Source organism: Meles meles, chromosome 6, assembly GCF_922984935.1.
Source record: "Meles meles chromosome 6, mMelMel3.1 paternal haplotype, whole genome shotgun sequence".
NCBI lineage: Eukaryota > Metazoa > Chordata > Mammalia > Carnivora > Mustelidae > Meles > Meles meles.
In genome coordinates, this window is record NC_060071.1 from 56,127,845 (window position 1) to 56,142,534 (window position 14,690).

The 14,690-nt window shown below is 37.8% G+C and overlaps 1 protein-coding gene across 2 annotated transcripts; it reads left to right on the plus strand.

Moving 5' to 3' along the window:
* Positions 1 to 6,281: 6,281 nt before the first annotated feature.
* On the plus strand, positions 6,282 to 9,462 carry LOC123944464 (olfactory receptor 4F6-like). Of its 2 annotated transcripts, XM_046009589.1 has the most exons (2): positions 6,282 to 7,200; positions 9,449 to 9,462. In XM_046009589.1, the coding sequence occupies exons 1-2, from the start codon at positions 6,282 to 6,284 to the stop codon at positions 9,460 to 9,462; spliced, it is 933 nt and encodes a 310-aa protein (XP_045865545.1). The 2 variants fall into 2 exon arrangements, with proteins under 2 accessions (XP_045865545.1, XP_045865544.1); XM_046009588.1 differs by lacking the exon at positions 9,449 to 9,462 and having other exon boundaries at positions 6,282 to 7,220.
* Positions 9,463 to 14,690: the final 5,228 nt, after the last annotated feature.

The window sequence follows — 14,690 nt, forward strand, 5'->3', positions numbered from 1 at the left end:
TTTTCATCTTAGTGTTTATATCTACCAGTTGTTTTTCCATTTAGTTTGAAATCTTTCAAACTTTCCAGTTTGATATCTTTCCAGTTCTTGCTGTAAAAATGATTTTTTAATTGCAATTAGGACACTTGCATGTTAAGTAATGAGACTCTGAGTCTTATTTAAATCTTCTGTTTTAGCTCACTTTTTGTGATACCACTCTTGCAGGGGGAAGGGGAGCACAGTCTCACCATTACCAGTGAAGGTAGAAGTCCAGGGGTATACTTGTTATAGGTAGGTGGAAGTGGGAGTTCTAGGGCCCACACAGTCCTCACTGACCCTGCAAAGGGGATGGCCTCACTCCTACATGGCAATAGTGGAAGTCTCAACTCTCAGAACTCTCTAGAACCTCCTCAGATACAACCCAGCAGGGAGAAGAGAAGTGCCTCAGTACTGCTGAGTGGGGATGGAAGTCCAGGCTCTTACACGGTCTCTAATAATACCATGGGGCATTTGGGGGCCTTCTTACAAGCTGGCAGGGATGACAGTCCCAGACTCCTGCCCAGCCTTCTCTGACACCAGCCTGGTAAAGAGAACACAGAGGGTGCCTTGTTACAGCCCTGTGAGGGTAGCAGTCTAGATGACCACTAGGTCTTTGCTGACGTAGGTAAACATAGGGCCACAGCTTGTTCTGTGCTATTTGGCTGAAGTAGAACAGTTATTGTCTAAAACTTCTCTATCTTACTATATTTCCCTTTTCCTGGGTCCTGGCTTGGTGAGAACAGGCTTTTATTGGGACTTTTAAAAACTCTGCCCACCAGCATTTCCCGGTTACCTCCTTCTTCAGCTCCAAGTGTGTGTGTGGTAGGGGGGAGGTAGACTTGCCTTAGAGAATGAAAACAACTGCTTTCCAGCTGCTCACTGTGGTCCATGGGCCCTTGTTCATTAAGCCTTTCACTGGTGGTCTATTATTGGCACATCTCCTGCTGGGAGATGTGGGACTGTGTCTGCTTCCTCTCACTATCAGCCTCTGTGCTGTCAGCAAGCAGTACCTGCACCTGGTACTTCAGCTTGTAGCCTTCTGAACATGAAGTGCTCCAGCTCCTCCAGCTCCTGGGAGGAGGAGGCTGATATTGCAGAGAGGTGTTCCTCATCCCTCCAGCTCAGTGACCTGGGTTGAGCTCAGGTTCCTGCTCTGGCTGCCTTTAGCCCCAGTCCAGCTGTGTGGGAAGGGGGCTGGAAGCCACCTCCTGCCCCAAATTCCCTCCCCACTGCCCTATCTGCTTCCTTTTTATATTTGCTTAGTCATAGAATTAAAGTACCTAATCCCCTTTTCTTTGCCTTTTCTCAATTCATTTTCTGTATCTCTTTGTCAATTCTCTGCAGTGAAATCTACTGATAAGTTTCTTTTTGCTGGCTTCAGCAAGTTTAAATCTTGAGCCCCTTTTAGTTGGGGCAGCCTGTAAATCAGTGGACTTAATCCTCTCTGATACTTTAAGGTCTCATCAATTCTGCATTAACAGCCCCTGCTCTTTTGTTAGCTCAGCAGCCTTCTTTGTTGCCAAGCAAACCCAGGATCCATGCCCCAGGGGATCACTCACAAATCACAGTGTGCCCTATGCTAGGCTGGAGAATTTCCTAGGGCTTTATTTCTGCCTAGATTCTCCCTCATTCATCTTAATATACTATTCTGCCTGGTATCCAGTTGGCCATTTAGAATACAGGCATATCAGGACAGAAGTACATTGACATTATAGAATGATTTATGGGGCTGTGGAGTGTTCCCTGCCTTGCAATAGCCAGTGAGGCAGGGAGGTAACAAGAGAAACTTTTTCCAATCTTGGAGTAGCTGTGCTTCTTCCAAGCAATTAAATTATTTTACTTCATCATATATATACCAACTCATGTCACTGACCATACATTCCTATTTATTTCTAAATATTTCTGCCTGCATTATTCTCCAGTTTGTATCATTACTTATATATTTTGAAATGTCAATGCTTTTCAAAAATTAATTTGACACTAACCATCATTCTGAAGCTATTCTAAAGAATTATGATTTTCCATTGGTTCTCAAAAAGAGAATATAAAATACAACTCTAAGCAAACATAGCTCAAACAAAGATAGACACTTGACACTTTTGGACCCCATGAGAGCCTAAAGATCAGATTCTTTCTATCTACATATCAAATATAGATAAAGCCTTATTTCTTTACAGAAACAGTTTCTTGTTTCAGTTGTTTTTAGTTGTTTCAGTACCTTGTCATAGGTCTTAAGAATGAGCATCTCCCTCAAGGTAAATATGATCTTCTTACAAACACTTGAAATAACCTCCTATATTTTTCCTCTTTTGTGTTTGTATCTGTTTTCCACTGATCTCTTCAGAAATTAATCCAATAATGTACAAATTTTAGTTCTATCTAGTCAACTCAGAAAAATAAAGGTTAAATGCATTCAAGAAGACTTTCATCTTCTAAACTCCAAAGTTTGGGACTGCAGGTAAACCTACAAAGGTAAACATGCGCTATAACTGATAATAGGAAAGTGATCTATTTATCACCCTCCTGTCAGTTGTAAGAATTATCTTTACATATCGGGGGTTTTACATGTATTTCTTCAAGTCTGGTCCTACAAGTGGTGGTATGTCTGTCCACTCAGGATATGTTTTCACACCCTCAGCCCTTATCTCAGTGCATCTAAGCATTTCATCCCAAAGATCAGGGATTTTTTTAAAGTTTTTATTTATTTATTTGAGAGCGAGATAGTGAGAGATAGCATGAGAGGGGATAAGGACAGAGGGAGAAGCAGAGTTCCTGTGGAGCTGGGAGCCTGATGCAGGACTCGATCCCGGGATTCCAGGATCATGACATGAGCTAAAGGCAGTCACTCAACCAACTAAGCCACCCAGGCGTCCCGATACATAGGGATATTTTTACACAAACCAACATATTGCCTCAAATCTTCCCTCTTCCCCTCTGTTGCATTACCAGGCAATTTCTTTTTCATTATTTCTCTCAGGGAGAAACCAATGCGACTCAAAGATTTAGTCCCCTAGGAGAAACTAATAATGGGCTCGGCATTGGCCTTCTCTGAGACAACAGTAGGTCATTCTCCTGTGCATCTAATTAGCTTATTTCCTATTTTGAAGAATCATATATAGCTTTGTCTTTGAAGGAAGATTATGTACAGAAAATAAGACTGAGTTCTCTGAATTTCTATTCTTCCAAAAATGTAAATCCTGTGGCTGAACAGGCAGGTAGGAAAGTTTTTTTAATTATAAAATGCACCTGTCGTGGTTGTGTCCCTCTCTCACTCCCCCTTAACTCCGCTTCAGTATCTGTTCCTCTGTAAAATATTAGTGTCAGAAGTTTTCTTGTTTTGAAAATATTTTGTCCTGTTATTTATGTCATCACTCTTTTATTTTCAAATTACAATCATTGCATTGTCTTATCAAGTCAATTCTACAGACACACACACACACAGACAGACACATGCACACCATTTGATATGTTCAATTTGTGAAGGTTTTTCAAGATTCAGGTGTTTCTGATTTTTGTGCTCTCCAACTTATTTTAAACTTTTCTTTTCATTGTGTAAAACAGACATCTGGCTTCAGCTATTCATGCCTTTTTGAGAATGAATTCTGTTTTAAACAAAAGGAATGAAGTCTCAATCCCCCTCCTCCAGGATTCTGGTGTGATTCCCTCTCCTTCAGTATTACTTTCCCCACATTTGAAGGCATCAGCCAATGCCTAGTCTGAGAGGCTATTCTCAGAGTCAGAAAGCTTCTGGTCCCATGCCAGGGGATGGTATAGGTACAGAGGAGCTGATAGCTATAAGTTCTGAGATGGAACTGTTTAAGGATTGACCAGGTTATGTGATGAAACAGGAAAGAGGGTTAAGAAGAGCAATTTCCTATGGCAAGAAAAAAAAGTCTTTCAGGAAGGGAAGACCAATTTTATTTTATTTTGTTTTTTAAAGATTTTGTTTATTTATCTAACAGAGAGAGGGAACCACAAGCAGGGAGCAGCAGATGAAGAGGGAGAAGTAGGTTCCCTGCTGAGTAGGGAGCCCAGTGTGGGGCTCCATCCCAGGACCTAGGATCATGACCTGAGCCGAAGGCAGACACTTAACAACCAAGCCACCCAGGTGCCCCAGAAGGCCAATTTTATTTTAAATGAATAAAAACTCAGCCTTGAATAGGGCACTTCCAAATAGGTTAAAGTGATCCTTTCAAATATAAATAATTCTAGATTTTTCATGACTCTATTTAAGCAGGTATAGAGCATTACTGAGGAAGACCACTGGACTGGACGTTAGGCTGACTTCTAATTCTGGCTCTGTGAATGTATCACTGGGAATGCACTGTCTAGCCACTTGAATGAAGTAACTGAACAAGATTCTCTTGAAGTTCTTTCCCACTCCTATACAAATCTATAATTCTGATTGTCTTATTTGTTTAATATGTTTCTATATTTTCTATAATTTCTATATTTTCTATTTAAAGATGGGTCTCCCCAGGTCCTGAATGACTGAAAAATATTATGTCTCCAGCAGGAATGATACCAAACTCGATGGAGTCTTGGCTTCTGAACTCCTGAGAGCCTCACAAAGTCACCAGGGTTTTCTAAAAAGGCAGAGAAACAAGTGCATGGTCTTTTTCTCTCTCAGATCATGAGAATTTCCCCATCAATGATATATGCTAATTCCAGATGTTTGTGGTAAAAAGGGCAGAAATTTCTTCACTCAGTTAAACACTCACTTTTTATGTACATAGAACAGGATTATACCAGGAAATACAAGCTTAGGAGAAGATATTATTAAATCAATTTCTCTATATATTTGTGAGGGCTACTGTTTTGTTTCTTCTATGAATAATTTAGTACCTATTTCTAGGAAATTCGTTCATCACTTATTTCCTAGGCTTTTTCTATGTGCCAGCCACTGTTTTAGGCAGGTAATACAGTGTTAGACTAAGCAGAAAGGGTCCTATATAAAAAACTTTAATATTTATTTATGAAAAGCTATAAATATTAGAATGAAGGTAAGTAAAATAGTGCCTGGAGGCTGAACGGATGCTTTTGATCAGTTACTTCCTAATTTTTTTAGAGGTGATTCACCTGTCAGTTCACTGAGGCATCATGTTCAACCGCTCTATTCTACCAAACCCCATTGCTACACCCATGATTCATATGCTTAAAATCTTAACTTGTCTTTATCTCAGTGGTTATTTTCCCTACAGTTTACTGTTACTTTCCATCCTTCCAGTCAAAATATACCTAAAATAGTGAATGGAAACCCAAGTAAATTTCATACCCAAGTGTTTGTAATATATCAATCAATGTTGATTTAAACTATGGCAGGTACCTAAGCAAAGATGTGCCATGTTCTACCAATTCCTTTTTTTGATCATCATTTTATCCTCCCTATTTGACGTCTAGGAATTTATTTCTTCTCCTCACCCTCCTTTTATTTTCTTACCCTCTTTCCCATTGATCTTCATTCTTCCCATTTATTTATGTGTTTTTTTCCCTGCCTATCCTTTACATGCTACTGACTCCGACTCCACGACTTTGAATATACTCAGTTCCGTATTTTGCATTGTGATTGTCCATATTATAATAATTAAAGTTCACAAATAGATTATCTGTTATAAATGGAAGTTTAGAAACTTTAGGATAAAAGATTAATGTAGTGTGGGATTTTACTGTTACAAAAATAATCACTCAACCTCCAGTACAAACACCATTTCAGCATACAAACCCAAAAGTAACACATAAAAAACAGACTTCAAAATTGTATTAACTGTTATTATGTTAACTGTTATTATTCTATACTCATTTGTAATTTTTGTTTAATTATTCTTGATTATATTTTCAAATGTTGTCTATTTTTTGTTAAAAAAACTTTTTTGTATGCTTATGTATACTCTTCTAATTTTCTAGGCATCAATACGTATTATTTTTGTTTTTAATTTTTATTATTTTATTTTACCTAAATTCCTTGAGTTTAATTTGTACATCCATTTCTAACTTCTTAAGTTGCCTGATTACTCCATGTACTTGAATAAATAAGAGCAATTGAATGCAATAGATGGCCTCTGAGTGCAGCTTTAGTCATACTACCAACCCATACTCTGGGTTCCCATTATTTCTAAGTAATTTACTGTCAATTAAGTAAAAGATCCGTCAATAATAAATTTAAACTATCAACATTTAACACATTATGTGAGGCACTCCTCAAAGTTAATTCCTTCTCTCATTTCTTTCAGGTCACTTTAGAGTCTTCCCTTCCTTGTGATTCAATGGACCAAGTAAATGGCTCTGTCATAACTGAGTTTGTGTTACTGGGACTTGCACAATCCTTGGGAATGCAGGTTTTCCTTTTTCTTTTCTTCTCTTTGTTCTATGTGGGAATTATCTTGGGAAACCTCTTCATTATGTTAACAGTGATTTTGGATTCTCACTTACATTCCCCCATGTATATCCTGCTGGCCAACCTATCACTCATTGACCTAGGCCTTTCATCCACCACAGTTCCTAGGATGATCTCTGATCTTTTCAGTGGTTGCAAAATCATTTCCTTTCACAACTGCATGATACAAATGTTCTTTATTCATGTCATGGGAGGAGTTGAGATGGTACTGCTCATAGCCATGGCATATGACAGGTACACAGCAATTTGCAAGCCTCTCCATTATCTAACTACTATGAATCCCAAAATGTGCATGCTTTTGATAATGGCTGCTTGGATCATTGGGGTGATTCATGCTGTGTCTCAGTTTGTTTTTGTCATAAATTTACCTTTCTGTGGCCCTAATAATGTGGGGAGCTTTTATTGTGATTTCCCTAGAGTTATTAAACTTGCATGCATGGACACTTATAGACTAGAATTTGTGGTCACTGCCAACAGTGGCTTCATATCTATGGGCACCTTCTTTTTCTTAATTGTATCATACATCTTTATTCTGATAACTGTCAGACAACATTCTTCAAAAGATTTATCCAAAGCATTCATCACTCTGTCAGCTCACATCACTGTAGTGGTTTTATTTTTCACTCCATGCATGTTTCTCTATGTGTGGCCTTTCCCTACCAAGTCAATGGATACATTTTTTGCCATTGTGGACTTCGTCATCACTCCTGTATTAAATCCTGCCATCTATACTTTAAGGAACAGAGATATGAAGGTGGCAATGAGAAGGCTGAGTCGACAAGTTGTAAGTTCTAGGGAGATGCCATAACAGACTTCATTGGTAAGACCACAAGATGAATGTCATGGACTTTCAAGACCCTTGTGATCACCATGAACACTACAGATTATGTATAACTTCATTATTGCTTTTAAAAAAACTGAGAACTCTACATAAAAAGAGGTATTAGAACTTCACTTTCAAGTAGAGCTTCAGTAATTTCTGTTAAGTATGAAAAATAAAGTGTTATATATTCCTACCTACCTATAAAATTAAATTGCAATTTCATCAATGACCATACTTAATTTTCATGTAACTGTTTTATATTTCCATATAAATACATACATGCACATATGGTTAATCTTTATTTGTCAGTATCTTCATACTGATTATAAGCATCACTAGGACTCAATTAATATTTCTTGTGGAAATTATGTGGATCCAATGGATTAAAATAGGAGCTTATACAAATTAGCAGCCATTAAAAATCAAGAAAGAAACAATTCTCATCCTAATTATATGTTGTTAGATAAATAGGGAGGCAACACTATGCTACAACTCTTAAGATTTGTTTTCAGTGTTTGTCAATGTATTTTGTACAATGTTACTTTATTTTTTAATTTTTTTAACATCTTACTTTAATTTTATTTCTTCAGTGTTCCAAGATTCATTGTTTATGTACCATACCCAGTGCTCCATGCAATACATGCCCTCCTTAATAACAACCACCAGGCTCATCCATCTCCCCACTCTCCTCCTCTCCAAAACCCCATTTGTTTCTCAGAGTCCACAGTCTCTCATGGTTCATCTCCCCCTCCAATTTACCCCAATTCACTTTTTCCATTCCTTTTCCTAATATCCTCTATGTTATTCCCTATGCTTCACAAGTAAGTGAAACCATATGATAATTGATGTTCTCTGCCTAACTTATTTCACTCAGCATAATCTCCTCCAGTCCTATCCACATTGATACAAAAGTTGTGTATTCATCTTTTCTGATGACTGTGTAATATTCCATTGTATATATGTACCATATTTTCTTTACCCATTCATCTATTACAATGTTACTTTAGAAATAGACTCTACCATTTTGCATTATGCAAAATTTGTCTATGTTCTATTTTTTTCGACAGTAAATTTCTATTGTCCTTGTAGTCTTCCTCAATGCATTTCTTGATTCACCCTAAAATAGTATCTACAATTATAAAAGTATTTCAAGGATCTTACTACCTAAAGAAAGGTCCCAACTCAGATCTCACTTTATTTAATGTATCTGTACTTAAGTCAAAGTGCTTAGGATAAACAGATGATTGACATCTTTACTTTTACTTTACTTTCCCAGGTACAACATGGGAAGTCTGATAGGTCAAAGAGCATAATTGATAAATCACTTGGATGTATCCCTAAGACTGATTTAAGAAATATTAATTGTGATGACCCAGCTCAGTTGTATCTGCTGCATTATAAGTAAAGCTGCTCAATAAAACAGTAAATAAAATAAATGAGACGTTTTTACTATTGTTTAAGGAATTTTCCCCATACATTTTATCTAAAAGTGGTAATAAATGCTATAAGCCATCTTCTTTGTATAATATCTAAAGCATTATTATTTATTGTCTCCTTAATCCATCTGGATTTTAACATTAACAACATTACCTTTGGTTTCACTATGATTCTTTTAAAAAGTCACCTTTAACAGAGAGGGGCATCTGGGTGGCTCAATTAGTTAAGCTTCTGCCTTTGGCTCAGGTCATGATCCCAGTGTCCTGGAATCTCACTCCAGAGCCCCATGTCAGGTTCCCTGCTCAGCAGGGAACCTGCTTCTCCTCCCATCCCACCCCCTGGTCCTGCTCCCTCTCTCTCTTCAAATATACAAATTAAATTTTAAAAAAGTCACTTTTACAGAGAAAGACAAATACTATATGATTTCACTGATAGGTGGAACCTCAAACACAAAACAAACAGACTCTTAAATACAGAAAAAACCTGATGGTTCCCACATGGCAGATGGGAAAGGGAATGGGAGAAATAGATACAGGGGATTCAGAGGTACAAACATCCAGTTATAATGTAAATAAACCACAGAAATGAAAAGTACAGCATATGGAATAAAGTCAATAATATTGTAATAATGTATGCTGACAGATGATGAATACATTTACTGTGCTGAGCACTGAGTCATGTACAGAATTGTCAAATCAATGTGTTATACACTTGAAAGTAACATCATACTGTAAGTCAATTATCCTTCAATATGAAGAGAATAAAGGGAAACATAGATATAAGGAAATAAAGTTTCATTTGCACAGAAAAAAAATCACCTTTAGATTCAAAGAAGTACTAGAAATACCTAAAGAAACCAAGAAATTGTGACAAAAGCCCTGACTCACAAAGATTCTGTGTATATCCTTGAGGGAAAACCTATGAAACCTTATGACTTAGGCTCAGTACTCAAACTTCAGGCTGACTATTTCCAGATCTCCTCACCTGTCTCTAGTCATTCACAGATGGCTCTTAACCAAGTGATTTCCTAAAGAGGACCAATCAGACACACTTTATTTTCTTGGAAATGTTTAATTCAAGGCAAAGTACAGAAAAAGAAAATCTGTACTCTTCCTTGCTCTGAAAATTGTTGCAGTCTCCTCCAGCTATGAAGGAAGTAGGTGGGAATGATGAAAGTGAAGTATATTAGCAGAACCAACCACACTGCAGCATTTTATTGACAACGAGATGCTTCTATTAGTAAGAACCCACTTGGCAGAATTCAGTTTTGTGTGCATCTTTAAGAAAAATGGAACGATCCTCTGAGGTCAGTTCAAATACTTAGAAAGTTAGTATGATTATTAACAGGAATTGCACTCATTGTGTTATAAAACAGAGAAGAGATTAGCCTAGAAAATTCAGAAGGACTCAACACTTAGAACACTTGTATAACATACACTTTCTATTTAAGGATACTTTTTCCCATATACCCAGATGCAGTGTTCTCTTACCCACCAATTTACCTCCTTCCTGCAATTCCAATATAATCTAGTTTTGGATATTTATTTCATAAAAAGATGCAGAACACACTCCTAGAGTTGTGGAATTTCATCTTTGAAGGCTTTTGGTCCAATGAGCTCATTTGTAAACAGGAAAACTAAGGCTTGGAGATTCTGAATCACATGCCAAAATCACACGGTAACTTTGTACTAAAATCTCCAAGTATCCTGACTTCAATCTCAGTGAAATTTATGAAGACTTTAGGTATTTTTCTTTAAAGAGGGGTAAAAGACATTTAGGACAAACATAACACCCTCGGTGTTGAATTTTAAGTTTTATTCTAGTACTAAGGGAAAGATTTTCTTGTTCATTTGTAGCTGGCTCCTCATGAATGCTATAGCCAGTGTCGAAGTCTCTGGAGAACTTCTTCAATAAACTTAATATTTAACTTAGAATCAATAGAAATCTTCTCAAACTCCTTGAGCCATTTTTGAAGAATCAGATATGAGCTTTGAAAGGATTACATAGGTAGTAACTGAGAATCCACCATCATTACTCACTCCTCCATTAGCATACACTCAGGAAATGAGACGTCTTAACTCAGTGAGCAAGAAATTCCTCTTGCTGAGGAGCAGCATTTCTGAATTCTTACTTGTTATCATGGCATAAAGTCTTTTCGCTGCAAAAGAGAAACCATTGGGCAGCTATCACATTTGGCATATTTCTTATGGAGATATGAGTATCAAGTCTGTTCTCTCAGTAAAATGAAATGTTTGCAGCAAGTGTCATTCTAAATTGCATACTTTAATACTTAAGAACCATCCTAACCAATCAGTCACATCAGAAATGATCTCACAACAGGAATCCCATCCTGTCTGTTGTCAATGATTACTATGATTGTATTTATTACTGTGCTAAGCAGAAGGAAACAGAGGGCTTAAATCCTGTTTTACTATTAGACGTCTCTTTATCCTTGAAAATAAAATTAGAATTGCTATATTCTTTTTTTTTCTAATTTTTTTATTTGTTTATTTACAGCATAACAGTGTTCATTGTTTTGGCATCACACCCAGCGCTCCATGCAGTACGTGCTCTCCCTATTACCCATCACCTGGTTCCTCAACCTCCCACCCCCCCGCCCCTTCAAAAACCTCTGGTTGTTTTTCAGAGTCCATAGTCTCTCATGGTTCATCTCCCCTTCCAGTTTCCCTCAAATCCCTCTCCTCTCCATCTCCCCATGTCCTCCACGTTCTTTGTTATGCTCCACAAATAAGTGAGACCATATGATACTTGACTCTCTCTGCTTGACTTATTTCGCTCAGCATAATTTCTTCCATTCCCGTCCATGTTGCTACAAAAGTTGGGTATTCATCCTTTCTGATGGAGGCGTAATACTCTATTGTGTATATGGACCACATCTTCCTTATCCATTCATCCGTTGAAGGGCATCTTGGTTCTTTCCACAGTTTGGCGACCGTGGCCATTGCTGCAATAAACATTGGGGTACAGATGGCTCTTCTTTTCACTACATCTGTATCTTTGGGGTAAATACCCAGCAGTGCAATTGCAGGGTCATAGGGAAGCTCTATTCTTAATTTCTTCAGGAATCTCCACACTGTTCTCCAAAGTGGCTACACTAACTTGCATTCCCACCAACAGTGTAAGAGGGTTCCCCTTTCTCCACATCCTCTCCAACACACGTTGTTTCCTGTCTTGCTAATTTTGGCCATTCTAACTGGTGTCAGGTGGTATCTCAATGTGGTTTTAATTTGAATCTCCCTGATGGCTAGTGATGATGAACATTTTTTCATGTGTCTGATAGCCATTTGTATGTCTCCGTTGGAGAAGTGTCTGTTCATATCTTCTGCCCATTTTTTGATATGATTATCTGTTTTGTGTGTGTTGAGTTTGAGAAGTTCTTTATAGATCCTGGATATCAACCTTTTGTCTGTACTGTCATTTGCAAATATCTTCTCCCATTCCGTGGGTTGCCTTTTTGTTTTGTTGACTGTTTCCTTTGCTGTGCAGAAGCTTTTGATCTTGATGAAGTCCCAAAAGTTCATTTTTGCTTTTGTTTCCTTGGCCTTTGGAGACATACCTTGAAAGAAGTTGCTGTGGCTGATATTGAAGAGGTTACTGCCTATGTTCTCCTCTAGGATTCTGATAGATTCCTGTCTCACGTTGAGGTCTTTTATCCATTTCGAGTTTATCTTTGTGTACGGTGTAAGAGAATGGTCGAGTATCATTCTTCTACATATCGCTGTCCAGTTTTCCCAGCACCATTTATTGAAGAGACTGTCTTTTTTCCATTGAATTTTTTTTCCTGTTTTGTCGAAGATTATTTCACCATAGAGTTGAGGGTCCATATCTGGGCTCTCCACTCTGTTCCACTGGTCTGTGTGTCTGTTTTTATGCCAGTACCACGCTGTCTTGGTGATCACAGCTTTGTAGTAAAGCTTGAAATGGGTAAAGTGATGCCGCCAGTTTTGTTTTTCTTTTTCAACATCTCCTTAGCAATTCGGGGTCTCTTCTGATTCCATACAAATTTTAGGATTATTTGCTCCAGCTCTTTGAAAAATACCGGTGGAATTTTGATCGGAATGGCATTAAAAGTATAGATTGCTCTAGGCAGTATAGACATTTTAACAATGTTTATTCTTCCAATCCAAGAGCATGGAACAGTCTTCCATCTTTTTGTGTCTTCTTCAATTTCTTTCATGAGTGTTCTGTAGTTCCTCGAGTACAGGTCCTTTACCTCTTTGGTTAGGTTTATCCCCAGGTATCTTATGGTTCTTGGTGCTATAATAAATGGATTCGATTCTCTAATTTCCCTTTCTGTATTTTCATTGTTAGTGTATAAGAAAGCCACTGATTTCTGTACATTGACTTTGTATCCTGCCACGTTACTGAATTGCTGTATGAGTTCTAGTAGTTTGGGGGTGGAGTCTTTGGGGTTTTCCATATAAAGAATCATGTCATCTCTGAAGAGAGAGAGTTTGACTTCTTCCTTGCCAATTTGGATACATTTTATTTCTCTTTGTTGTCTGATTGCCGTTGCTAGAACTTCTAATACTATGTTGAACAAGAGTGGTGAGAGTGGGCATCCTTGTCGTGTTCCTGATCTCAACGGGAAGGCTGCAAGCTTTTTCCCATTGAGGATGATATTTGCTGTGGGTCTTTCATAGATAGACTTTATGAAGTTCAGGAATGGTCCCTCCATCCCTTATACTTTGAAGTGTTTTCATCAGGAACGGATTCTGGATTTTGTCAAATGCTTTTTCTGCATCAATTGAGAGGACCATGTGGTTCTTCTCTCTTCTCTTATTGATTTGTTCTATCACATTGATTGATTTGCGAATGTTAAACCAACCTTGCAACCCAGGGATGAATCCCACCTGGTCATGGTGGATAATCTTTTTAATGTGCTGCTGGATCCTGTTTGCTAGGATCTTGTTGAGAATCTTAGAATCCATATTCATCAGTGATATTGGTCTGAAATTCTCCTTTTTGGTAGGGTCTTTGCCTGGTTTGGGGATCAGGGTGATGCTGGCTTCATAAAAAGAGTGTGGAAGTTTTCCTTCTGCTTCAATTTTTTGGAACAGCTTCAGGAGAATTGGTGTTATTTCTTCTTTGAAAGTTTGGTAGAATTCCCCAGGGAATCTGTCAGGTCCTGGGCTCTTGTTTTTTGGGAGGTTTTTGATCACTGCTTCAATCTCGTTACTAGATATCGGTCTATTCAGGTTGTCAGTTTCTTCCTGGTTCAATTTTGGGAGTTTGTAGTCTTCCAGGAATGCATCCATTTCATCTAGGTTGCTTAGGTTATTGGCATATAACTGTTGGTAATAATTTCTGATGATTGTTTCTATTTCCTTAGTGTTAGTTGTGATCTCTCCCTTTTCATTCATAATTTTATTAATTTGGGCTTTCTCTCTTTCTTTTGGATTAGTGTGGCCAATGGTTTATGGATCTTATTGATTCTTTCAAAGAACCAGCTTCTAGTTTCATTGATATGTTCTACTGTCTCTCTCGTTTCTACCTCATTGATCTCTGCTCTAATCTTGATTATTTCCCTTCTTGCATGTGGAGTTGGTTTGATTTGTTGTTGATTCTCCAGTTCTTTAAGGTGTAGAGACAGCTGGTGTATTCTGGATTTTTCAATGTTTTTGAGGGAGGCTTGGATGGTTATGTATTTCCCCCTTAGAACTGCCTTTGCTGTATCCCATAGGTTTTGGACAAAAGTGTCTTCATTCTCATTGGTTTCCATGAATTGTTTAAGTTCTTCTTTGATCTTTTGGTTGATCCAAGCATTCTTAAGCAAGGTGTTCTTTAGCTTCCAGGTGTTTGAGTTCCTTCTGAACTTTTCCTTGTGATTGAGTTCCAGTTTCAAAGCATTGTGATCTGAGAATATGCAGGGAATAATGTCAGTTTTTTGGTATCGGTTGAGTTCTGCTTTGTGACCCAGTATGTGGTCTATTCTGGAGAAGGTTCCATTTGCACTTGAGAAGAATGAGTATTCTGTTGTTTTAGGGTGGAATGTTC